This window comes from Podarcis cretensis, assembly GCF_951804945.1.
Source record: "Podarcis cretensis genome assembly, chromosome: 10".
Taxonomy (NCBI): Eukaryota; Metazoa; Chordata; class Lepidosauria; order Squamata; family Lacertidae; genus Podarcis; species Podarcis cretensis.
The window spans coordinates 33,060,692-33,087,810 of NC_137179.1; the positions used below are offsets into that span (position 1 = coordinate 33,060,692).

The 27,119-nt window shown below is 39.3% G+C and overlaps 1 protein-coding gene across 4 annotated transcripts in view; it reads right to left on the reverse strand.

The window, feature by feature from the left end:
- LOC307225499 (putative RNA-binding protein Luc7-like 2) overlaps window positions 1-27,119 on the reverse strand; it is a 30,188-nt gene that overhangs the window by 1,218 nt on the left and 1,851 nt on the right. The window contains exons 1-10 of one of the 4 annotated variants that reach the window (XM_079993392.1): window positions 23,469-23,798; window positions 17,450-17,520; window positions 15,976-16,070; window positions 10,806-10,904; window positions 9,770-9,880; window positions 8,312-8,455; window positions 6,455-6,631; window positions 3,226-3,317; window positions 2,454-2,483; window positions 1,176-1,370 (exon numbers count right to left, since the gene is read on the reverse strand). In XM_079993392.1, coding sequence (XP_079849518.1) covers window positions 1,176-1,370; window positions 2,454-2,483; window positions 3,226-3,317; window positions 6,455-6,631; window positions 8,312-8,455; window positions 9,770-9,880; window positions 10,806-10,904; window positions 15,976-16,070; window positions 17,450-17,507 — 1,001 coding nt within the window. In that variant the 5' untranslated portion in view covers window positions 17,508-17,520; window positions 23,469-23,798. Of the gene's footprint in view, window positions 1-1,175; window positions 1,371-2,453; window positions 2,484-3,225; window positions 3,318-6,454; window positions 6,632-8,311; window positions 8,456-9,769; window positions 9,881-10,805; window positions 10,905-15,975; window positions 16,071-16,623; window positions 16,644-17,449; window positions 17,521-23,468; window positions 23,799-26,863; window positions 27,012-27,119 lie in introns of those variants that run through there. The other 3 variants (XM_079993394.1, XM_079993391.1, XM_079993393.1) reach the window with 3 other exon arrangements.

Sequence of the window (27,119 nt, forward strand, 5' to 3'; positions counted from 1 at the left end):
ACTGCCTTCTCCTTCCATTCATAATTCTAAAGTTAAGAGGAAGAGACAAACTGTTGCTGCTGGTCAATTTTCATGTAATCAAAGTCAATATTATTACTGGTCAACTGATGTAACTATGCTGCAATTAGAGCAAAAGCATTTCTTGGATAAGTCAAGCCACGGGCTAGTTCACAAGTAATGCTAAATAAGGGTTTAAGCCATAATTTAATGAACAGGTTCACCACAAATTGTCCCAGAGAAGATAAAAAATCCCAGCTTGTTTCACAAACTTGGATCTCTAGTTGCTGTTGAACTACAACTCCCATGATTCCTGCTATCTAGGGATCATGGGAGTTGTAGTCCAGCAATAGCTGGAGATCCAAGTCTAAGAAACACTGCAACAAAACAAACCATAGTTGAGATGCTGGGCAGTTTGAATGATCAAACAAGTCATGGTTTAAACCATGATTTACCATTATGTGCAAGCCAGGCCAATGTTCTCATCACTTGACTTGTTAGGACGATAAGAGCTTGCACATTGGTAGAAGGGTACAGGTTCCAAGCATCCAATGCCAACAGATTATTTCTATATAATTCCAGCAACATATGTGCTTCCAACAGCTACAAACTAAGGTGATCTGTACTACTGCAAGTTCTTTTATCTTACATTGTGTTGACCTATGGTTATTAAAAAACAACTTGAACTTAGAGACAATATCTGTCCAAGGAACATACAGTCTAAACTCTGACAGTAAAAGAAACAAAGCAATAAAGTCAAAGGTTTCAAATGAAAAGATGCTTTTGAGAAAGCATTTGAATAAAGTTCAAGTGGTGGCACTATCTAGATATTACAAAAATGAGCTCTACACATAAGCATGTGGAAATGACTGATATCCTGGTGGTAGGTCCTGGAAAGAAGGGCAGAAACACTGTTATTTTAACAAATTAAATACAACTTTCCCCCATCACAAAAGTTTCTCAAAGCAGTTTACAAATATAAATGCAAACATAAACACAATAATCCAACCATTAAAAATACAAATTATCAAACTAGTGCCCATGACAAAGGACTTGTACCTCATTTAAGAATAAACTAACTACCATCAAAGACAGAATAATGTTTCTACCAACTTTTTTGCACATAAACTAGTAAAATTGAGGACATTAACTGCTCCTCTGGCTGACCTAAATGTTACCTTTTTTTAGAACTGCGTTCTCTGCTCCTGTCCCGGGAGCTATGCCTGCTTCTCTGGTGGCTGCGGCTCCTGCTGCGACTGGTGGAACGAGACCTGTGACGGTGACGTTTCTCACGGGATCTGGAGCGAGTTCTTTTCTTACGGTCACGTGAGGAAGAACGAGATCGATGTCTACGACGATCTCGGGATCTTGACCTGAAAAGAGATTTATAGTTGATGAGCAAGAACCACCAGCAAATTCATTAACAGAACCTACAGGGTCACCACTCTCTTACTGTACTGCACAGGAGTTTGCAAGTTTAGGAGTTTAGCAGAACTCTTTGAAGATGAAAAGCCTTGTAGCTGTTCTGAACTACTGCTAAGAATAACTACCTACGTTGTGTGATGGCAGCAAGGCAGAAGCACTCTATATCAATGCTAGGACATGCCATGCAGGAATCTGGAACTTCTGGACCTAAAATACCAAAAACAAAGGCAACAAACTCCCTGCTTATTGACAACAGGCAGGTGCCTTCTCTATATTCCTTTTGATGCCTGCTTATAAAATATTTGTTTAGGCAAGCCTATCCAGACATACAGAAGTTACATATGTTTTATTTCTTCTTATCAAGTGCTGGTTTTAATCTTTTTAGTTCCTCCCAGTTCCTGTTTAACTGTTTTTAATAGATAACTTTAATAGTTTTAAAAAAAATATCACTGTAAACTTCAGAGGTTTTTACCCTCCTTTACAAACAAGCAGTATATATATAGTGAGTTAAATATATATATATATATATAATATGATCAGTTTAAATAAACATTTCCATTGGCTTGAAAAAGGAGCCAATTCAATCTCTCACCCTGTATCTTAAGCCTCGAATGATTGTTCAATAGCTAATAACAATATGGCCCACAGCCACAGTGAATCCAGTAACATCTGAAGCGACTCATGAAATTCCAATTCTACAGAAGACCTACATAATCTTTGGTTAACTAAAGAGGATCAACTGAGATTTCTAGCACCAATTTACACATTAATAAGCAGGACCAAAGATGCTAATTTCCCAGCAACTAATGAAGCGGAACAGCACTATATACAAAATAAGATCCAGTGAGATTTCTCTGTAGTTGGGGGATGAATCACTTGAGATTGTGAATGTATCTGCTAGAGTCAACAACTGAAACTTCATTTTTGTGCAGGGAATTAGGCCTGTGTTTGTAATCTCCACATAGATTATATTATTATTTATTAATGGTTCTGTTTGTGAAAATTTACAAGAAAAAGGAATTATAACCTACCTTTTAGGGTTCTTGCTATGAGATCGAGATCTGAAAAAAATGCAAAATACAGGTAAATTTTTATGTTGTGAAGTCAAAATACAAAGTATACTATTTGGAAGTTTGTATCATTGAAGTGATGCATTTTGCATGCAAGTGCACAGCTAATGCTCAGCAGCAATACAAAATCCAGGTCAACGCCAGCTCCAATGCCAAAAAGATGCATGTACCAGCTATTTTTCATTGTTAATGAAAACTAAAATTGTTGTCTTTCCAAGTATATAAGCTTTTAAAATCAATTATTTGCTATAAATATGAAATCTATGGGGAACATATGAAAATTAATGCTTCTTGAACAACTATTAAGCTCTGTATTCCCTTTGTGGGTATGTCTTGTTAACTGAAATTAAATAGCAATAAAAGTATTTATTAAAAAGAAGGTTAATGTTTAAATGGATAAATCTTTGTCCAAGGGAAATAGCTAGACTTTTGTTATCCCTGTGAAAAGTCAAATGTTGAAACAGGCTGCAAGAATTTCCATTTTTCAAGCACCAGTATGATGCTTAGCTGTTCCATTTGGCTTTCAGTCCCCGTCCCCCGTCCCCCTGCAGGTTTGTAGTTATGAGACCACTTTCTATTTTGTATACTTTTTCAGAAATTTTGTAACACCACTGAGAGCAAAAAACTCTCTCAATGTCTTTCAAAATCAGTAGCACAAAAATATTTAAAAGTATAAAACTATTCTGAAATTTTATGAAAACAAAACAGCTCGTTAACAAGAGCAGATTTTTACCTCCTTAGCTTTTCCCTTTCTTCCTTCTCTCTTTCTTCCCTACGCTTTAGACGTTCTTGGTTTCGTTTCTCTTGCTTATCAGCCACAATTCTCTGAAAAACAAAGACAAAGTTGGAGAGACTGATAGGCACATCTATTTCTCTTGTCAATATACCAGGAAAGCTCAAATGAAGGTGAAAGAAAGATACAATAATCACCCAAAGATATTTTAATCAGTTAGTGGACACTTACAAATATTTAAATTATTTTGCTTAATGTTGAGTTCTCTTTTTCTGTGTAGACCAATATTTAAAATTTTTGATCCAGAAGCTCTGTGCACTGCATTTATTGTGAGAGGTTATAGTAGACCACAAGCTTAACTTGAGTCAACAGTGCAATGCTGCAGCAAAGAAAAGCTAATGGTATTCAAGCTGCATCAGGCTGCTGTAGTATAATGTTCTGAGATCAAGAGAAATAATAGTATCACTCTGTTCTGCCTTATTCAGACAGCACTTAAGAGTAATGTGTCCAGTTCTGGACACACAATTTAAGAAGGATATTGACAAGCTAGAATTTGTGCAGAGGAGGGCAACCAAGATGATAAAGGGTCTGGAAACCAAGCCTTAAAAGAAACAGTTGAGGAAGTTGAGTATGTTTAGCCTGTTAAAGAGGAGAGTGAGAGTAGATATGATAACCATCTTCAAATATTTAAAGGGCTGTCACAAGTAGTGATGTGAGGTTAGAATATTCTCTGCTAGAAAATTCTCCACAAACTGTAAATTCTAACGTAAAAAGCAGTTTTACAACCCACATTTTAAAAAATCTAGTAATTAATAAGTCAAGCTATGATATTGCCAGTGTAAGTAATGAATAATGATTTTTTTTGATCCAGTTACATTACTGGGCATTGTGTTATTCCCCACTGGCAGTTCTGAAATGTCAGCTACAGAAAACATTTTTTTTTTTAGTATTAAAAATGCTATTCATTTAATTTGATGAACATTTGAATTTGTATGTATTTCAACTATATGTAATAGCCTCCCCCCCCCTATTTTTGTGTGACCTTATTCTTAGCAATTCTATACCCTTGGCCATACAGTGTAAATTTTTTTTACAGAAAGTAGCTTTAATGCTTTATACACTTAAAGTACCGAGGCCTATACAATCAATTTCAAGTTTGGTGCAAACAAATCAAAGAATGTGAATTCACTGCATTGCCACATTGAATAAAATATCTGTACAGTTTTTGGTTGCCATCTGAACAAGTTTACCCATGAATAGACATGTATATTAACTAATTATATCATTTTCTATGCATTAAAATGAATATTCTCCTATTTTAAATGAAAATTCTCTAATTAATTGAGAATGTTCTTGAGGATATTCTCCAAAAGAGTATTCTCAAAAATTTTAACATCACTAGTCACAAGCTTATTTCTTCCTGCTCCAGAGGCTGGGCTCGAACCAATGGATTCAAGTTACAGGAAAATAGATTTCAAGTAAGTATCAAGAACCTTCTGATGGTTAAGAGATGTTTGGCAGTGGAATGGACTCCCTGGGGAAGATGGTGGAATCTCCTTCCTTGGAGATCTTTAAGCAGAGGTTGGAAGGCCATTTCTCATGTACAGTGTTAGACACTGAGATATGAAAGCCAGGAATGAAATGGCACCTTAAACCTAGGTTATGAGCGAAAGAACAGAATATCCAGACACGCTTTTTTATAACAAGAATACGAAGCTGAAAATGAATAAACTGCAGCTAAAATACTATGTTCACTTTTCACATGGTCAAGTCCTTCCCCTGCCCACCCCCCTAATATTCTTAAGAGGGTCTCTTCTCCAGTCTTCAGAGAGTAGCAGTGTAGTAAAGTTGGTACTGTTAGAAATTATTCTTTGGTCAAGTAAAAGGAGTGAAGCCTTGTGGGAGTTTCATCGGCCACAAGGACCCTGGGAAAGAGGTTGTGTATCTTAAAACTCCAGACTAGCAGGCTCCTTGGCGTGAAAGGTTTATTGGGATGAAGGAAGCCTTGATTTAATGAAAGGGCTGACACCTGGGTCTAAGAGTGTGAATATCCCCCCCCCCCAATGATGTTATCTGTCCTTGAATGGCTTGGGAATGTATATCTGCAAGGTTTCCGTGGAAGGGAGGAAACCCTTTGATTTGAGTTCTGGATTCTAAATTGACCCAGCTGCCAAGGGGTAGATTGATTGACTAGCAAGCCGGTCATTGGTGCGTTTAAATATTAATTAAGACTTATGATTGGCTTGAGAGTTACGACGCAAAGTGCGAATTGTGAATAAAAGATCAGGGGATTGTTTGAGAAGTTGCTCTCTGCCTTTGCTCACTGCAATCTGCAAAGACGCCCGGCTGTTGATGTTCCACCTAATAGCCGTCGTTTCGTCTTTTGAAATGGAGATCTACGAAAGCCTTCAATTTGCGGACTCGTGAAAAGAACTCTGACTATCCTATTTGTGTTTGACTTTGTGAGTATGTAAATTAGTTAGACTATGCAATGTTTTTATTTTTCTTATCTGTAATTTTCAAAAGATGTGCCTGCTTCTTTTAGCATGTTTACAAGTGTTATTTTAAAATAAACTTTTAAGAAAGAAACTGTTTTAGTTTGTGTGCCTTCCCGGGGGAATAGCTAAGTCCTAGCCTTACGCTTGGTTACGCTCTACTGTAGAATTTCTGTCTGCAAGTCTGTGGAAACAACTTGTAGAGGGGGATAGCCAGTGATAACGGGTCACAGCCTTCTCCCTGGGTTGTGGTTCTGGGTCCCCTGGAACAGAGGGAGTGGTGGCAGCCCTACCGGGTCGATTTCGTTCTGTTTTGCAAAAAGTAATGTACCTGCCAACCCTGCCCTAGGAGACCTAGTCTGGCCGGAGAGCAGAGACAGGCAAGGGAGGGGCAAGCGGTCAGGGGCCGACATTACTACAAGCAGTGTAATCTGAAATGTTAGGCGCAGTACTGCACCGAGCTCAGAAACTGCTTGTGCTAATGAAATTTCCTGTTGCAAAATGCACCTAGCTGAACACTGAATCACAGGGAGTTGGAACAGATGACCCTTGGCGTTCCTTCCAACTGTACAATCCTATGATTCTATGATTATTTCATAAATTTATTAGTTGCATCACCTACTTAAGAGCACCTGGAGTTATGCAAACCCATATTAAGCATGATATGATATCCAACTAAATCATATTCAGAATAGATCTATTAAAATTAATGTACTTATGTAGTATTTATTTACCCTGAGTTCTTCAAGCTTCTCTCTTATTTCAATAAAGCCCAAGTGCAATTTTCCTCCGAAGTGATCAGCAAGCCGCCTGTCATTATCATGTAGACCAAGATATGCTGAGCATACTTCACAAACTCGAAGCTTCTGTTGCTGAAAGCTGGAAGCAGGCATGGAATTCCTGTACACTTCCTGCAAAGACATCACAATATTTATCTCAAATGCATGAATAAAACATATTCTTGGTAAGTATATAATGTGCCTTCTCTAGATAGAAAGCCAGCATTTCCATTCCTTAATAAAGGACAGGTGATGAATTAGGCCAGTACTATGCACAAGCTCCAGCTTAAACTTTCCTTAATATAAATTTTATTTTTCATTTTTTAAAATTTCCCAACCTACAGTTTCAAGCCTGCAGCTTTAGATTTAAAGCGTTCCACCCTTTTACAGAGCGTATTCATGTGCACAAACAAAAACTTTGCTTGTTATTCACTTGGCTGCTGCACACTTCCTGGATAAAACTGATGCCAAATGGCAGAGGCAACAATAGCCATTATTTTTAACAAGTTAGACTTGCACAAAATGTGGCAATGTATCCTCCTCTCTTAGTGCTTCTGTATAGGGTTCCAGCCGTTCCCGACTTCACTGTACTATAAATTGCAAAAGGCTCAAACAGGCCAACTGTGCATCTGCATTGGAATTTTTTTAAAAAGATGTTTTAATTGTTTCATCATTTGTGTCATTTGCTGCCCTAGGAGACATTGGAAGGGTGGAATATACATTATTTTTTTATAAATAAATAAGTTAATAATTTGCCTCTTACCAGTTTTTCGATTTCCAACTAATACACAGCATTGTTTGGCTGCCAAAGACCACTGACAAAATCTCAGTGGGTCAGGGCTTTTTTTGGGAGGAGGGTTGGCCCTCTTATGTGTTCTTAGCTACTTTTAAGCTTTTCTTTGCAAACACACATCCTTTCTCAGCAGCTCTGTTTGCTTCGAGGCCTGTTACCATGGGGTCATTGGGTTGAAAATTAGAATGTGTGTTTGGTTTGCCAAGATCAGAATAACTTGCTGATTATCTGCCCAGTGTGATACCCCTTGGTGTAGGGAAGGGAAGGGCAGAAAAACTTGAAGGAACTGCCAGTGTAGAATAGGTGTATTGTCTGTAAGCGAAACAATAATGGAGAAATAAACTTTGATTTTAAAACAGATTAAAGAAACTGCTTGGTATGAGCATGGGGGCAGGAGGAGAAAAAGACATAAATAGAATGTAATTATAAGCATTTCCAGTTAAAAAGCTGGAAAACGATGAACTGACACTGCTGATGAAATTACATTTGTTTCTATACATAAGCCAGGACTGGGAGTTCACAAACGCAGCTTAGAAGCCAGCCAATATAATAATAACAACTTTATATAGCACAATTTAGGCACATGGTGCTTTCCTACCATAAGGAGATTACTATCTAAAATTGGCACAGGAAGAGGGGGGGGGGACAGACAGTAGGAATAAGTAGGCGTCTGGAGAAAAAGGTTAGAAGGGAAACTGGGTGGTAACTGGAGGTACCCAGCATCGCAGAAGGAAAGAAATTGCATGAGTCCCCTCATGCTATTTTCTCCTTCTGCAGTACATAATAAGAAGTGAAATCAGCTAGAAATAAAATCCCAACTCTTAAATTCATATATAGATTTATTTGATATTTTGGGACAACAGATGAAGTTGTAACCATCTAAGACTTCTCTATATGCTAATGTTGTGAATTAACTTATTGATAAACAATACAGACTGAAAGCTTGGGACCAGTGTTTTAACCATGATTTTCAAATACTGTACTAAATTGAACCACTAAATAATGCAATTTCAGATTACCTCTGCTTCTCTTTTCTTTGCCCTTGCTTTCTCCACTTCATCCATTACTTTCTGAGATTCTTCCACATTTCCATCAGCTCCAAGTTGTTCCACCTTTGCAAGCAGCTTTCCAATTTCCTCATTCAATTCATGGACTCTTTCAGCCTTTAAGATGGGAGAAAATGTAAGACTTACAGTTACACAAGAATTCAATAATGCACAAAAAATCATTTTAATATAAACCCACAAGTAGGACCTACAACAAAATGTGACAGTATGGAGCACTTCTGTTAAGGATTCCAGCTGGCTAGCCAATCATGCTCTCTTCCAGGACTCTCCATACCCCCTCATACCCTGGTTTTACACACACAGCAACAATAAATCAGCATTCTGTGGCCAAAGCACATAATCTGTCCTCACTGGGCAGGTTCTGGCATTTTTCTGGTCCCTGCCCCCCTCCCCCACCCAAGATTTAGGAAAACCCAGCTAAGTTATCTATGAACAAAAATGGGCTGCTGGCCTCTCATTTCTTGAGCCATATAACTTTTAGAAAGATCATTATGAGATAAAAGGTTTAACTACACTTAAAAAATGAAGAATGGTAGCCCAAAACTTCAGTATGCATTACATTCACTGTAATTTATTAGTCCATGGTATTTTCCCAGTAAAACAAAACAAAAACCCACTGACATTTACACAAGTATAAAATGGGGAAGGGCCCTATCTCAATGTCAGAACAACTGCTTTGCATGCAGAAGGTTCAGTCCCCAGCATCTCTAGGTGGAATTAGGAGAAAACCTTGTCTGAAATCATGGAGAGCCACTGATAGTGTAAATGATACTTAGCTAGATGGTCCAATGGTCTTTGTCAGCACGAGACAACTGCCTAAGTTCCTTCCCAATAACAAAAACCACCTAATGTTCCTTCCTTGTACCAAAGTTAGATATATGTAACTCCCTCAATAATTAAGATGACTATGGCATAGGAGTGGGTATTATTTGAACAAAAGAAAAATATTCTCTTGTCCTCTAAGGCAGATCTTTTTTCAGTTAAGAAAAGAGCCACTGAATTCCTAATTCTTACAAGCAGGAAAAAAGGTTCTCAAAGTCTGCTCTTGCATTTTGAGTTCCCTGAACTTTCTTTCAAAACCTCTGAATTCATTTCAGTTCAATTCAAGAAAGCTTGCAATACATAGAAAACATAAAATGCTAAAATCAGGAGAGCCCAGAGAATTGGCTCCAACTCAGAGAAGCTTAAACTAAAACCTGTGCTCAATCACAAACTCTCTGCATGGCCCTGTCAACAGCTAAATGGACTTTTAATAACCTCAGAGCGTTGCTAAAATGATTTAAGGAGATTGGTAGGGTGATTACCGTGATTTTTTTGCACATTAAAGAGTTACTGTAGAAATAATGGTTTAACAAATCAAGCTAGAATAATTATGGAGTGACTTGTAGCGTGGGAGTCTTAAATGCTTACTTTGGCTGCAACTTCAGCACTGATTTCTTCTTGGGTTTCAGCCAGTCTTTTCTTTGCCACTTCAGTTCTTCGATCACAATCAGCAATGAATGACTGTAGATGATCCATTGCCTAATACATTTAAAAAAAACCAATCTAAGGCATCAATCAAAGGAATATCACTGCCAGAAATAAGCATTTTTAAAAAATAAGGCTAGCATTGCTATACTGACTGCTGGTTCAACCTTAAAATGTGCTTGGGTTTTTGTATTTCATTCAAGTTCTAAAGTTTATTATTTGCATAACTCACCCTCTAGACTTCCTGGGAGATTTTAAAGCAAATGAAACTCAGACCACATTTAAATGCATTGCTTTCAATGCAACAAGCAACAAGTGCACTAGATCTTTAACACTCTACCATTCCCTTTCAGATCACATAGTGGGCCATTTCAAAAGGTAAAATTAGATGGTACAATCATATTGGATTGAAACACATCTGCAACTGTATTTGAACTGGCAAGGAGAGTTGTTAAAGTGAGAAAGTAATATGTATATGGAATTCACATAACAAGGAGTAATACCCTAGCTTCCCACTGCACAAATGTTACAAGAATAAAGCTTCTTCTTACACACTATTGGTACTGCAGGAAGTGGAGCTATTGGTACTGTGGGATGTGGAGCGAAGAAATGACACCTACCATGTCTTCATTTAAAAAAGGGTTGTGTACTCCTAGTGTGTGTCAAAGGTACAAAGGCAAATGCTATTGTGAGAGAGACAGTTTGGAGGTGGAGGGTGAGGAATAGCAACGACCCCTCCCACTCTTAATAACTGTCAAATGTTATGAATTCCGTATTGAGGATATGGAACTATAAACATTTCACAACACTTCATGTACTGGTCAAATAATTCTGCAAAAGCTGCCACTTAGTTACTAGGATTCTTTATAGAATTAAAAGTTTTTAAAAACGCAACTGCACTGTGCACTTGTCTCATTCCTTCCCCATTCTCCCTTCTCTAGCTTTTATTAGATAGAAATAGCTTCAAAATAAAACATACGTCAAGCTCAAAGAAAAAGTCTTGTTCTTTGGATGCAATTTCATAATCGGCTCTTAATGCCAAGTCGTGCACCTTCAGACATTCTCCAAGGTCCATCCTCTGAAAATAAATGCAAAATTTTACACAGAAACACTGGATACACAGTGGGTTAAAACCATATTCTACTTCAATATTGTGAAGCAAACAGTGTTTGTGCAAGCTTTAAAAACAATACAATATTTGAAATAATTAGCATACCAGATTTGTTATAAGTGATCGAAACCAGTCTGCACTGAAGCATCAATGAACCTCAGTATAACCATACTCAAAAACTAGAGCAAAAGGTATTTGTTTGAACCTCACCCAAACAGCTCTGCAGTCTTAGCAGCATTTCTAATAATATTTTAAAAGTAGAAAATCCTAAGTACATTTCCCCACCTATCCTTGTATATTTTTTCCTGATAAATTAGCAGATGCAAATTAAGAGACAAAAGGTGTGTGTATGCCTGGTGTGGAAAACCTCAGGCTGGGTGATGTGTACAAATATGCCCCTCCAGGGCTCTCCCTAGGCTACACCACATATGACCCTGCTGTGTCCCTTTCTCAACTACTTTGCTTTGCTGGAATGTCTCCTTGTGATAATGCCTCTTGCTTAATTTGATGGCAGGAGGTTACAAATTCTAATTAAAACCACAATGCAATTAAAAAATAACAATAAAACAATCCAATTTCAAAAACTAAAGCCAGCAGCAGTTTAAAGCTATTTGTAGCAGGACAACTGTTACATGAGAACGTGGGCCTCTGGTTTGTATCTCTCCCAAAAACCACAAGTGGAAGCCAAATTTTTATTTTAATGCTGGCCATGTAAAATGTAAGGCAGGCCAGTATATGTAAGTCGAAGGGACACACACACACACTGTCTCTTTTCTTGCTTATACAAATAGTGGTTGGGCAAACAACACAACCTCCTGACATTAAAAAACAGTAGTGATGGGGAACTTCAAATCTCTCCCTAGGACATGCTTCCTTGCTGGCTCTACTTTGCACCCTCCATCAGTGTTTTCACCTGGCTGTTTTCTTCTTGCTTGCCTGTAGGATGTGTGTAAAAACTAGCCTAATGTACAAAGGTAATTTATACTTGTTGCTTTGTTCTACTTCTGCCTCTCACCCCACCCACCACTGGCACATGGCTGCTGGAAGGGAAGGCAGCCCTTGAGCTAGTAATGGTTCCCCATCCCTGATATGCAGAGAAGAGTACTGCTTTCCCCTCATATTCAAAGAAGCTAGCAGTGCAATCCTCCTATACATGCCTACTGAGAAGCCCCACTGAATTCGTTGAGACTTACTCTTAGAGATGTGTGTATAAGCTCACTCAGTGGGTGATATCCAACTAAGTCAGACTCTGAGTAGAGTCAGTAAAATAAATGGATTCATAGTGATTTCAGTTGGTGTACTGAATGTGACTTATGTTGACCATCATCCATTATCTTTAGAAACATTCCTATTTTTCCAACAATGGAAGTTTAGCTACCAGTATAGCCCTTAAAATCTACCTTTCTTTTTCCTATGCAATGACTTGTATAGTATTTCAGCTCTGCAGCCATAACTAGGCAGTACTTGATATTCAGTTTCAGTTACAGTATATTAGTATAAAAACCTTAAAGAGGGGGCTAGAACACATAGGCTGAGTCTACACAGCAAACATTTAGGACTGTTTAATTGTCATGGATTTTCTTTAGGGTTTTGGGAACTGGAGTCAAAACACTGCACTACGTAGTTTGATTCTGCTCAGCTGCAACAAACATTTCAATTTTGTTCAATTCAGACTAATAGATATTGCTACCAGTTCTGACATTATTGAATTTGTTTGGCTTAAGTTCACTTTTGAAAAATTAAACACAGTGGTACCTCGGTTTACGAACTTAATCTGTTCCAGAAGTCCGTTCTTAAACCAAAACTGTTCTTAAACCAAGGCATGCTTTCCCTAATGAGGCCTCCCGCTGCCCTTCCACCATTCGGATTCTGTTCTTAGACCGAGGTAAAGTTCTCAAACCAAGACACTATTTCCGGTTTTGCAGAGTTTGTAAACCAAATCATTCTTAAACCAGACTGTTCTTAAACCAAGGTACCATCAGGTTTGGATCCATATAAGCCTAAGCATAAGGTACTATGATGTATGCATGGGGGACAGAAAGAAATCAATTTTACCATCTAGCAGCAGCCCCTTGTGTCACATGGGGTGTTTTCCAGGATGCATGGAGACTGTCACTATAAGAAGAAACATTAAAAGTCCTGTATGTGACCAGAACTTTCAGTTCTGTAAATCCAAGGCCAGCATTAGAAGGCCAATTATTGTAGATAAGGTGATTAATATGGGGTGGGAAGGTCTACAAATTATCCCACTGTATGGAGCCCTCTCCTGCAAGTTTGAGAGGACATTGTCCCTGAAGTCAGACACTGCAAATGCTTCCAAAGCACAGTACAACAAGGATAAGCCCCCACCTGCCTCACTGAATTGTTTGGGTGATGGTGTTTTGTCACTGATATCATGCAGTGCTTTTGAGGCACTTTGAGCCTTTAAAAGCCAGCATTATGTCAGACGTAAGATCTTGCCCTTTCTCCAAGCTGTGGGAGGGATAGTATTGGGGCAACTACAGATTTTCAGCTGTTCTGAAGTCAACTGAAACATTTGTAGTTCTCTGGTTGAAATGACATGCTGTATGTAGGGTACCCTTACTTTAATACCGCTAGACAGAAAAGCCTACAACATAGGTGGGAGGAAATGGGGAAGGACCACAGGAGAAATATATGTTGCTCCTAGATTATCTGATAATGAAGGATATAAAATGATAAAATATTTGAAGTGTAAATAAAAATTCAATGTCACTCTTTTCCTTACTCAAACACCATTTGCTCCTATGCCATCAGATTTGCTTTTCTTGTTTGCCTTGTGGAGTACAGTACTTGCCACAGAACTTGGGATGCTGGGAGGTTGTTGGGACCCTGAAGGTCTGCCTATCTAAGGCAACTAATGTTTTAACAAACCATACCTATTTTGGCCTCTAGACAAACATGAGGGGGGGAAAGAGCTTTTAACAACAGAGCTTGGCTGACCACTAAAGCATCTGAGGCAGCATTCAGTAGTTTGAAAATCCTACTCTGGAATTATCTTTAATGAACAGTGGGTTAAAAATCTTCAAAATAAAAACAAACAAACAGGAATACTCTCTTTCCCCTTCTCAACTGGGCTACTTACTGTGTGGTGAGAGAAGCAAGTTCCTCTGGTTTTTCTTCATTTTTCTTCCTCTCTTACCCTTTTCTTGTGTCCCCATCCCACTCTGTGGTCCTAACTGTCACTTTATTATATTTTCTAAGATCCACCCTCACAATGAAAAAATGTCCCCTACATAAAAAGGCAGCAAGTCAGGCTATACTAGAACCTTTCTCCTATACATATAGGTTTTTATGTGCAGTGAATTCTAGGATGAGAGACTCAATTATGCCCCAGATCTGCAGTCTAAAGTATGTTATAAAGTAAAAATGTTCCTAAAAGATCACTGGCAACTCAATGTTAAATATCAATTTGAGGGCAGTGGGAAAATGTAGCTTAGAAGTGAATATTTCATTATCAAGATAGAAGCACATTCACACTGACAAATCTAGATTCTTGATTTTTTATCTTTTTATCTAAGCAGCTATCAAACTGAAATTACGATTTAGCTCCTGATAAAGCAGCAATGAAGGAACTAGAGCTTAAGAGACACTACCTTAAATTTGCAACTAAGTTTCTAACAGATTTCTAACAGCTTGCATCAAATATCCTATATTGCTGGGGATTGGACTAGATGACCCTTGGGGTCTCTTCCAACTCTATGATTAGTATTTGTTCTTTCCATCCGCTTAGGAGTTCTATAACATCACTCAGCTATCTTATGAATTTTTCTTTTTTAAGGAAGCTTTATTTGAACCCCTGCTTATCAAAGAATATTCATTGTGTCCACCTTTCAAGATGAAGAACAACAGCAAAAAAGAATTTGTGCTGCATGTATATTTCCTGTAGCTCAAGGATTCAGACTGAACTGAGAAATTTGGAATTAGGTTTGCATTGGTCTTAATTTAGTTCAGGGATGCCCAAGTGGTAGTCTGCAGACTGGATCTAGTTGCTAAAGTAATTTTATCTGGCCCCAGGTAAATGTTTCTTACAAGTGATACCACGGGCAAAAAGAAAAATGCTTTAAGACAATATACATTTTAATGTGAATGCTCTTGCTATGCCTGACCAATCATGCTTCATAACTGAAATCTCTATTGTTAGATGCTACCAATGTTACAGAACCCAAACATCCGCAAAGCATTTCCCTAGATTACTGTCTGGAAAACAACGCAGGCTCCGAGAATACAAAGTCAGACACCTCCAATTTAGGCACTCATGCAAAATTCTTTCATTCAGAGTAAGGAAAGATCAAATGAGTATAAGCACCAATGCCTAAGAGGGTTCATAATTAAAAGCTGCTTTGATTCATTCAACATCATGATTCTACTTCCAACTGATAAAATTAAACATAAGCATGATTACAAAGTGCATTCATTTCTTGTTGACAGGGAAAATATATTTGGAAATCTAGACAGAAACTGGAAAGAGATGGTAAAACTCGTATTTTACAAATACAGTGGAAAGGTGACTTAACATGGCAAACTAGCAACACGAATAATTCATTACAGCAAGATAAGAAAGCAGAGGTTCTGTAGGAAAGCAAATAAATTGGGTCTAGCATATCAATTACTATTCCAGAGGAGGTGGCAGATCAAAATATTTTACCATCATGAGAACAGTTCTGCAGGGGTTGGGGTGGGGAGGTGATGTGATGTTATTTTGCTCTGCCTCCAGTTTTATAACATATTTTGATTGAAAATTCAACACTGTACTAGTTTCTGCTGCAATCATTTCAAAAGACATAATCATCAATAGGGATTTCATTTCTACAACATCTTAATTAATCATTCTCATAATTTATGTAAATGTGTGTGTACATCAGTAACAAGAAATGTCATAAACTGGTCTGACACCTCTACATATTTTCAGACAAACTGGGACATGAAATTGCTAAAACCTGTATGGTTAATACTTAATGCTATTTTTGCAGCAAAGGAAAATGTATCTCCAAAGTATAAAATAAAATAAAATACGCACTGTTCCAGAGAGGACATCATGAGGGCAGCAGTTGAGAAGATGACTTTTGCACACTCTGTCATCACTGAATTTGATTCGCTGGCGGGTAGTGTCCCCTGTAACACATAAACAGACATTTCTGATTAGACACATAATGTTCCAAAACCAGTGTAGTTTCACTTTTGTTCTTCATTTCACACACACACAAAATTAGAATCTGAAGAACTGGTACTATTTTAACCTTGGTAATTACATGTGGTAATTATTTTATGTACCACACAATACTCAAATAATGCAAGAAAGCTAAAAACAGGACTATATGGAATGAGAACTGCCTCAAAAATACAAGTACATATGCAACAGATTTTTATTCCTGCTCATATGGACAGCACTTGGCATTAGTATGAACAGCCTTACAAGCATTTACAATACATTTATTGAGTGTCTACTGGTTGCCAGCAGCCATTTCTTCAAGACATCATTCACAGCAACCTACTTTGGCAGGTTCAAACATACTGAAGAGTTTTTATAAACCTAGAACACTGGAAAAAATAAAATTCTCCCTAGCAGCATTATTTTAAGACAGCTAAAACCCCATAAGCTGAACACACTGCATCTACATTAATGACAAACAGAGTTCTATAAACACAAACACATCAGCCTGCTTACCACACACTGAAGTCCAATTGCAACTCTAATCAATCACATCTGTGAACAAGGTTGGAAATATTAGGTCTAAATGGAAAACTCAACACCTGGCTACTGATTTATTTTCCTTCAAGAAAAGGGACAGTGGAATAGTTACTATTTCAGATCTGAATATGAGGTCCCCGCAAAAGGTATTTCCAGTTTAAAGATGCAGCAGCAGTTATACAACTCAAGTTATTCAAGTGTTTGTTTGTTTTTAGTTTACCCCTTAAATTATAATTATGTATAATGAAAACCTACTGGTGAATTACTGAAGCAGAGGAGAGCTGCTGGGGAAATGGTACGTTTGCAACTTCATCCCAACCTCATTCACCTCAGAGGACAGAGAAGCTTGCTATTATAAATGTAATCACTATCCTATTTCAATCAACTTGAAATAGGCAACTTTAAGTGCATCTATGCAGTGGTTCTACACTCAAAATTCTAGACTTAATAATTCCATTATGTTTTTCCAGTTTTAGCTATCTGCCCTATGCAGAACTCAAATGTAGCATTTTCATATGGGCTCTATTCCACTTAAAACATTTGTTGCAGAAATCAAGAGGATAATTAGATTAGTAATTCACAAACTAGAATGGCTTCATAGTAGTTCAACAATAGGTTTTCAGAAGCTAAGTCTATAAATTTAACCATTTTATACTAATGAAAATTTAGAGCTGTCTTTAAGTCATGCCTGCTACTGCAGAAGATTTGAGGAACTGATATGTTTTCCCCTCTTTCTCTTTTTAAAGACACAAGTCGTCGTTCCACATTAATTAACACATCTGAAAAGTTAGCAATAACTCACGGCTCGGCGAATGCGGGGCCTTTCTGACACTCCCTTGCAGAATGAAGTAGGCAGGCATAGATACATTGAACCTTTATAAATAAAACAAGGGGCCAGATTGTTCAGTTTGTATATAATAAACTCTGCCAGCATTTTCATTACAGCATCTAGAAATACATGTTGAATGTAAAGAATGGTGGGAAACCTGAATAATTTTGTGCCTGGTAGCAATGTGTCAGCCTGTTAGGGGAGTTTAGTGAAAAATAGCCTCCTATAAACTATGGCTGGAAAATATTTTAACTCCTAGGTGTCTGTGTTTTGTTTATTCCCTCCTCTTTCCTCCAGACTGCACAGAAAGCAAATAATATGATGTTGGCTCAAAAACACTGATTCTGATGCTTAGAATTTGAAGTATTTTTTCCAGACTTGCTTGTAAATATAACTGCTTCCATAAGAAAGTCTAGTTTTTCCCATTACTACAACTTATATCAAAATGCAAATCATGACATATGAGTAAACTCTTTAATGACAGACTTGCCAAATTTTAAACAAACAAAAATCAGAATGTTGCTCAGCTATTTAAAATACAATTTTAGATAAAATCTGATTGCTGTACTCCAGCACCCTTAGTAATTTTGGAGTGAAAAGGAATAATCTTCTACTAATCTACTGCTATATGTTACAACGTTCTCATGAAGAGGTTTATTCTTGCAACTGTAGCAATTAATGTATGTGATCACAAACCCTGAGTTCATCTTTAGAAACAGCAGCTTCCTTTTCCCCCCAAGGTCTCTGGCCCAAACCATATTTCCATATACTACTTGGTAGAGATGGAAGCAATTAATTATATGACATCTCATTTAGGAAAAGCCTGTGAGGATAACTGTTACATATACAAATTACACCTTTTGTGGATATTAAAACTCAGCTCCCTCTAAAAATTAAATTATTCATAATCCACCAGATCTTAACTCAGTGGGGGCCATCATATACCAAAAGCAAAAACCAGATTTCATTTTCACTACAACTCTAAGTATAACCAATGTAAGTATTAAATCAGGTTAAAAAGGTAAAGGTACCCCTGCCCGTACGGGCCAGTCTTGACAGACTCTGGGGTTGTGCGCCCATCTCACTTAAGAGGCCAGGGGCCAGCGCTGTCCAGAGACACTTCCGGGTCACGTGGCCAGCATGACATCGCTGCTCTGGCGAGCCAGAGCCGCACACGGAAACGCCGTTTACCTTCCCGCTGGTAAGCGGTCCCTATTTATCTACTTGCACCCGGAGGTGCTTTCGAACTGCTAGGTTGGCAGGCGCTGGGACCGAGCAGCGGGAGCGCACCCCGCCGCAGGGATTCGAACCGCCGACCTTTCGATCGGCAAGCCCTAGGCGCTGAGGCTTTAACCCACAGCGCCACCTGCGTCCCATTCTTAAATCAGGTTAGGCCATAGTAAATATATCTAAGTTACACAGTCATTTTAATTATGCCTTGTGTATTTTCTTCTTCAGATTACATTTTAAACTATTCAGTATTATTATGGATATTCAATATCTGAACAAGTATGACCTTAAGAGGATATCCACAATTATTTTTTAATCATCTCAACTTTTTGATAATTACTATTTTCAGACTGACCAATAACTTTTCCTCCTCCATTCCTATTTCTAGAAATACAATACTAATATTAGTGGAATCCCTTCCATTTAAGGGATCCTATATAGGATGCTAATCAATTACAAGTTGATAAAACAATGCAATAAACAGACAGTTCAGAGTTCACAAACAAGCTTAATCGGTACAGCTGTACCTTGTTTTGCGACCGGGATCCATTCCGGAGCCCCAGCCACTAACAAAAAAGGACGCAGGGCAAAGCGCATGCGCATGGAATGGTTTGCGCTTCTGCGCATGCACGAGCGGCAAACCCAGAAGTAACCCATTCCGGTATTTCTGGGTTTGCAACGGACATTCGCCGGAATGGACACTAGACAAGGCGGACGTTCGCGGAGGTATTACTGTGCTGCATTGTAACTATTGGGATTCTGTAGATACAGTGTTATAAGCATCTCCATAGAAGGAGACAATTACACAGGTTAACTTTAAAATGTAGCTTAACAAAGCAACTTCAAAATATTATGCAGCAAATATGCAGAATGACAATTAAGCAGTTCACCAAGAGTTTTACCCTGATGGCCACCATTCAAAATTTCATTCTGCATTTAATGTGCCAATTTTTCCTTCATGGATGAACCTTCTGAAAATGTACAATGAAGAAAGGGTGTACATTAGTAGACAAAATCTGCAGTGAAAAGGTCAGGAGGCCAAAGCTCAGAATGAGCTCAGGCTTGCAAGAAAGGTTAATAATAATAATAATGATTCTTTGGTTGTGTTTGAAACAAGAGGAAGAATAAGCAAGTAGTAGGTTCTCTGCATGGAGAAGACAAAGAAAAAGGCAGAACTGTTCAACATCTACTTTGCCTGTCTTCACCCAAGAGGAAAGCAGTGCCCAACCTGGTGATACCAGAATTAATGATGTAAGGAGGAAGCTGCTGCCCAAGATAGGAAAAAAGTGGTAAGGGAACACCTAGATACTTTAAAATGAATTCAAATCTCCAGGGCCTGGCAAACTGCACCCAAGGGTACTAAAGGAGCTTGTGGGTGTAATCACAGAGCCTCTATCTATAATCTTTGTGAAATTTTTGAAAGAAGGCGAGGTCCCTGAACACTGGAGGCGGGCAAATGTTGTACCCATCTTAAAAAGGAGAAAAAAGACCCAGGTAACTAATGATTAGTGAGTTTGACAACAACACCAGGAAAGGTTCTGGAACAGACAATTAAACAGTCAGGCTGTGACCACTTAGAAAAGGATGCTATGATTACTAAGGCTCAGCATGGGTTTCTCAAAAATAAGTCATGCCAGACAAGTCCCATTTTCTTTCTTGATGGCGTTACAAGCTTGGTGGATCAGGAGAACGCTGTGGACATAGTGTTATCTTGATTTCAGTAAGGCTTTTTGCCAAAGCACCCCATGATATTCTTGCAGAGAAGCTGGTAAAATGTGGGCTGGATGAAGTTACTGTTAGGTGGATTTGTAATGGGTTGACTGAACCAAAAGAGTGCTCATGAAGAGTACCTCATCATGCTGGGAAAAAGTGGCAAGTAGGGTGCTGCAGGGTTCTATCCTGGGCCCGTTGTTGTACATCTTTATAAATGACTTGAATTAATTAATTGAGAGGAGGCTCATAAAATTTGCACATGACATCAAATTGGGAGGGGTAGCTAATGCCGCCTAAGACAGAATCGGGACCCTAACAGGTTGGAGAACTGGGTCAAAACAAACAAAAGAATTTTAATAAGGACAAATGTAAGGTTCTACACTTAGGTAGGAAGAACCAGCAGCACCAATATAATATAATATAGGGGACAACTGGCTTGCCAGTAACACTTGTGAAAAGGATCTAGGGGCTAACTTGAGTCAACCATGTGATGCAACAACAAAAACCTAATGCTATTCTAGGCTGCATCAACAGAAATCTAGTGTCCCAATCAAAGGAAGTCACAGTATTGCTCTGTTCTGCCTTAATCAGACCACATCTGGAGTACTGTGTCCAGTTCTGGGCACCACAATTTAAGGACATTGACAAGCTGCAACGTGTGTAGAGGAGGGCGACCAAGATGATAAAGGATCTGGAAACCAAGCATTATGAGGAACTGCTGAAGGAGTTGGGTATGTTTAGCCTGGTAAAGAGTCGACAAAGGAGATTTAATAGTCATCTTCAAATATCTAAAGGGCTGTCACATGGAAGAGGGAGCAAGCTTGTTTTCTCCTGCCCTGGAGGCTAGGACCCAAGGCAATTGATTCAAGTTAAAAGAAAGAAGATTCTGACTAAGCACTGGGAAGAACTTTTTGATGGTAAGAGCTCTTCAACAGCATCCATTGCCCTTAAAAAGTTTCTGCATAAAAAACACAGCCAGCATGTGTGAAAGTTGACCAAGAACAAATCCCCTGCTCTGAAAGAGACAAAAAGTAAAACACATAGGTTTTAAATGAGAAAGTTCTCTCACCTGATCAAGCAACAGTGTAACAACATAATTTATTTTAGTCTAAAAGAAACCACCTCTGAACTTTTGTGTAGAGCATAAATATTCATTTCCACACTTAGCATCCCAACTCCAAGTCCACAGTTTAGTGACTTTGTTATTATCCGTGTACAATGGGATGACCTACCTTCTGCCATACATGAAGCAACAATCAATTGCTTCAGGCGACTTGTTAAAGCATATGTCATTGCCCAGACATTTCCTGGCCCATGATCTCAGACCCTGTATTTTATTTGTGTGAATTTCCTGAATTCTTGTTTTTATATTTTTAATATTTTGTTAGTACTGTTTTATTGGATTTCTGTTGTATTATCGTTCTTAAGTTGTACAATGCTTACAGCTCAGCTTTCCATTAAACAAACAAAACAAAAAATTTGAAAAAGCATAGGAAAAGCAACCAAGCTATAAAAACATAAATTTGAAAAATTAATAAAGCTCTCAGCCTTGCTTCTTGCCCAAGACTTGCTTGGTGTGCCAACTCTGAAACTGGTAGGGATGCTCTTACAAACTAACTTCTCACAAAAGCCTGCCCACCATGCCCATATATGGTGGGGTGTACTGTAATGTGATGCTATTCCAATGATACTGAAGTGGCTAGGGGCTCATATGGACATACATACTTTAAAAGGCTGCCAGGAGAAGCTCATCATCATTTCCCCAAGGACAAATCACATTATAGCTGATTTAGATGAAACGATAAGAAAGGCTCATAGAATCCTAGATTGAGCAAACTGCCTATGCAAGTTGTTGAATCACTTTATTAAAGTAGCTTTAAAAGACTGAATATGTATCAATATCTACTTTTAATATAGCAATACATTCACTGCTCAATATTTTCCCTTCCTCAATAACCTATTGTGTGCCTGGAATAATAACTTTTTCAGTAAGGACTAATATTAACTCACTAATGGATGAATGCTTTGAATTCTATTCAAATCTATGAACAGGCCACTAGAATATTTGCTTACTCCTGCTGCTGCTTTTACTATGAGACATGTGGTCACAACAGCCCCTTTTCAAAGAATGTACTTCTAAGGTGTTTTATTTCTGGTACCATTGATTTTCAAAGTGAAATTAAAAGGAAAAAGCTAGAAACAAACGAACTCCCCAGGAGAGCCAGTGTGGTGTTGTGGATAGAGTTGGACTAGGACCTGAGAGACCAGGGTTCAAATCCTGACTCAGCCACAATGCTCACTTGGTTACCTTGAGCCAGCCACTGTTTCAAAGACTAACCTACCTCACAGGGCTGTTGTATGAATGGAAAGGGTGGTGGGAACCATGTATGGTACCTCAAGCTCCTTGGAAGGAAAGGTGGGATATAAATACAATATATAATAAAATACATAAATGCAGAATTTTTAACAGAGCCAGACAATGCCTAAAATTTCTATTAAAAAATGCTTCTCTGCAATGTTAGTTATACAGGATTGACTTGAAATGCTGGTTTGGGTCAGATCTCCAGTAGGCAAAACATATATGACAGTTACAGTGACCGAAATGACCTGATGCTCCCCCTACCCGGGTCAGAGTAAGGTGAACTGCTGTTTCACTGATGAGCCAAAATGAAGAGTGGCACGGGGAATTTAATAATTAACTAGTGCAGCCCATATGCTTTTGAGTACTTCACTGCCAACGTTGCCCCTGCGTGCGTTGCAGACCAAAGAGGCGCCCTTTTTCGCAGTAGGATGCATCCCTCTCCCGCTCCCTGCACATCCGCATCGGCATACACACGTCCCTCTTACAAATCGTAGTGGCGGCTCCCGAGCGGGGGCCTCTCACCCTGCTTTAAGCCCCGCCCATGAAGGGGAGGAGAAAGGATCCGCGGCGCAGGACCTGCCAATCATCGCAGTAGGCCTTTCCTGCTCCTTCTGCTCTCTTTCCCCGCGACCGAGGGGGACGCGCCCCCGCCCTCTCCGAGCCTGACCGGCAGGCAATCATTCTTACCGTCCCGGGAGGTGCCCATAAGCTGGTCCAGCATCGCGCGCATTTGGGCCTGTGCCGACATCCTGAAAGCGCGCGGGACCCGGCAGGGCCGGCCGAGTCCGAATAAGCCCCGCCCACAGCGGCCTAGAAGATGTCGAAGCCGACGCCGCGGTCGCTTCGCCCAGGGGCGAGCTCAAGCGCACCGCTTCTCTCTCGCAAGCTCTTCTCCTCCGAGGCCGGCGCAGCCGAAGCGTCGCCTCTTCTTACGGGAAAGGGAAGCGGGTAACCGCCTCGTGCTCGTCGGTATCTGAGGGCCGCCAGTCCCCCCCGCGCGCTCACTTCTCTCTCGCCTGCCTCGCTAGGCGCGCGCGCGCAGCCTGGCAGTAACGGACATCCTTGCGCGCGCGCGCGCTCCCGCCTTCCCCGACTATTTGTATCGCTCTGATTGGCTAAACCAGGCGCTCGTCGAGCCTGCGACGTCAGGCGTTTTCGCTCCTGCCGTCTCGCCTTCGGGTCGCCGCTTGAGCTGATTGGAGGCGACACCCGTAGCCTCTTTCTGTGACGTTTTGTCCTTTGAATCAGACGAGCGTCAGCGGCCTAGCAGATGTTCTTAAAGAGAAAACGACTCCTTTGGCCACAGACTTGGAGGAAGCTCACCTTCCTCTCCACCTCTTGAAACTTCAAAAAGTCCTTTTCGTAGCCAAACGACTGGCCACAGTTTAGAGGTGATAATAGCTGCATCGTTTTTGAATAGGGTGGCTAGAGGATGTACATAAGCCAAGAAGTCCCAGTTTTAAATTCCCACTAACCCTGCGCCTGTTACTGTCTTTGAGCATATCCTTCACAGGGCTATAGTCTGAAACTGTAGGCCACTCTAAGCTTCTTGAAAGATAGATGGAATAAAAATAAATAAGAAGTTTAGATTCATCACCCGTTGCATATTACATGGTACTAGTTGTGCAGTTCAATATATGGGTGCATCTAGTATATAGATCAGCTCCTATTTTCAATTTATGGATATATTCAAGTGAACCATCCATTCTTACTTTGATGGATGAATTTCACTTTGCTGCAGCCTGGGGATGGGCAAGGTGCTTGGCAGAGCGTAGCCAACTGCCTTGCACATTATGCACCTTGACTATTAGTAGTGTTGAAAGAGGCAATTGTGAGACCTCTAAAGACGACTTCTTTTGACATACCCCCCCCCCCCGAAAACAATGCATGGTCTTTGAGTGATTGCCATACAAATCCATCCACCCTTCTGGATCTACAGTGGTACCTTGGTTCCTGAATGGCTTAGTTGCCAAACAAATCAGCTCTGAAACACTGCAACCTCTGAAATGTTCCAGTTTGCTAACGTTTTTCAGAAGCCAAACATCCAAAGCGGCTTCCGCGGCTTCCAACTGAGTGCAGAAAGCTCCTAAAGCCAATTGGAAGCAGTGCCTTGGTTTTCGAACGGTTTTGGGAGTCGAACAGACTCCTGGAATGAATTACATTCAAGAACCACTATTTTAATTAAGCTTCAATACAAAAACTCATTTGGTTGCCCAGATGGATGGGCTATACCAGGAGAGGGAAATGCATTGTGGCCTACGCTGTTCAGCATATCTAGAAAGCTTTTGATATCATTGACAGTATCTTCTGAATAGGTTGTATGAGTTGGGACTGTTATTTTAGTGGTTTCAGTCCTGACCTAGACAGCCAATTCCAGAAGGTGGTCCTGGGAGACTACTCGTAGACATTATTGTATTTATACTTTAGGGTCCATCTAGTTTCCTATACATTTGTGTTTATTTATTTAATATATTTATACCTACATTTTAGGATACTTTCAGAAAGCAACTTACAAAAATGTGAAATGAAACATAATAATGTAATAAATAGGGGGAAATGCAACATCAAACAACACAGCATTGCTGGAAAAGTCTTTTTAAAAATCATTTCTTAACATGTACAATCAAATCAGTTCAGCTGGAGATTCCAGTTGCAATCACAGAAGTTCTCTCTTTTTTGTTACATTAAGGTTAAATAATGGGAGTGCTGAATCAGTGGTTGCAAACTGTAATGGATGTGCAAGGCCAATAAACCAAAGATCAATCCAGACAAGTCAGATGTACTGTTAGAAGGTAGCTTTTCTGATCATGGAAGGAGCAGGCCAGTTACAGAATGGTACTGAACAGTGTTGTTTGTGTGATTAGCTTCATAGCTAGGGGTTCTGCTAAATCCAGAATACTGGATGCTTAAATGATCCTCATGGTATCCAGTACCTTCCAATAGTGTCTCCTAGACAGAAATCAATAGCTCATGAATAACCATCTAAGCAATCTTCAGACTGCGGCAGTGCTTTGTGTGTAGCTGTCTTTGAAGACTTCCTAGACATGTTCAATTACTACAAAATGTTTCTGCCAGATTATTAAGTGGAGCAACTATATGCTTCAAACATCACCTGTTTTTAAATAGCTAGCCTGGCTGCTGGTTCATTTCCAGGTACAGTTCAAAGTGCTGGTGATTACCTATAAAGATAGATGCAGCTAGGGAACCTGATACTTGAAAAACAGTATTCTACTACACAAGACTGGTTGAACCTTGCAGCTATTTTCAGTACCCCTTTGCTGTGCCCCTCCATCTTCAAAGGATTGGCAAGTGGTGACAAGAAAAAGGATCCAGTTGGGCATGGCACCTTATCTATAAAATGTCCTCTCTAGGGAGGCCTGCCTGGCACTAACGGCCATCTTTTTAGCGGATACAATTTACAGACTTTCTAAAAGTAATCAATAGTAAGTTTGTAGTTTTTATAACTGATGCTTTATCATATCATATCATATCATATCATATCATATCATATCATATATCATGTTAGTTTTTAACTGTTGATTTTGAATTGGCTAGTTGCAAGGTGGTTGACATTTAAACTACCAGTATTTAAATTATCAATTTCAAAGGTAGCTTTGACTGCACATTTACAGTGCATGTTTACTTTGAAGTAAGTTCTGTGTTCACTGGGGCTTACTATCAGGTAAGTGTGGAAAGGATTGCACCCCAAATTAGTATTTCTTAACTCAACGGATCAAAGAAAATCCTGGCTGGGAAAACAGCTGAGTCTTCATCATACGTACTTTGCAGTCTGTATAGTTAACACTTTGTTATGGCAGTGCAGGCAGGCTGAAAGGGAAGATGGAATAAGCAACCAAATATATGTATCAGAAGAGTTGACTGTACTTTAACACATTTAAGGGCACTGCAAATTTCTGGTTAAGAGTCCTATATTTCATACAAGCATTTTTATTTGAACAAATGTGTCTCTTCAAAAATAAAACTCAATATAGCATTCTCAGGAAGTAAGAACAAATCTTGTTATATTCACGGCTCCCATCCTTTCCCTCCAGGCTGTTGTGGCAGTTTAAGGCCTACAAGACCAGCTGCTTCCTCTGTTGACCGCTCTCCTTTGCCATGATATTCCTTATGCAATGCTAAGTGTTCTCGGACACTACGCAGAAGACAGAGATAGGTGGCAGCCTGGAAATGTAGGTCATGCTGGGCCCTGCATAATTTTTCACTGGTTACCTGCAGACAGAAAGGTAGGTGAACGTAAGAACCTCATAAATATATATCTATGCATTCTTATTAGAATCCCATCAAGCTGTGGAATTTGCTAGATCTACATACATTTTA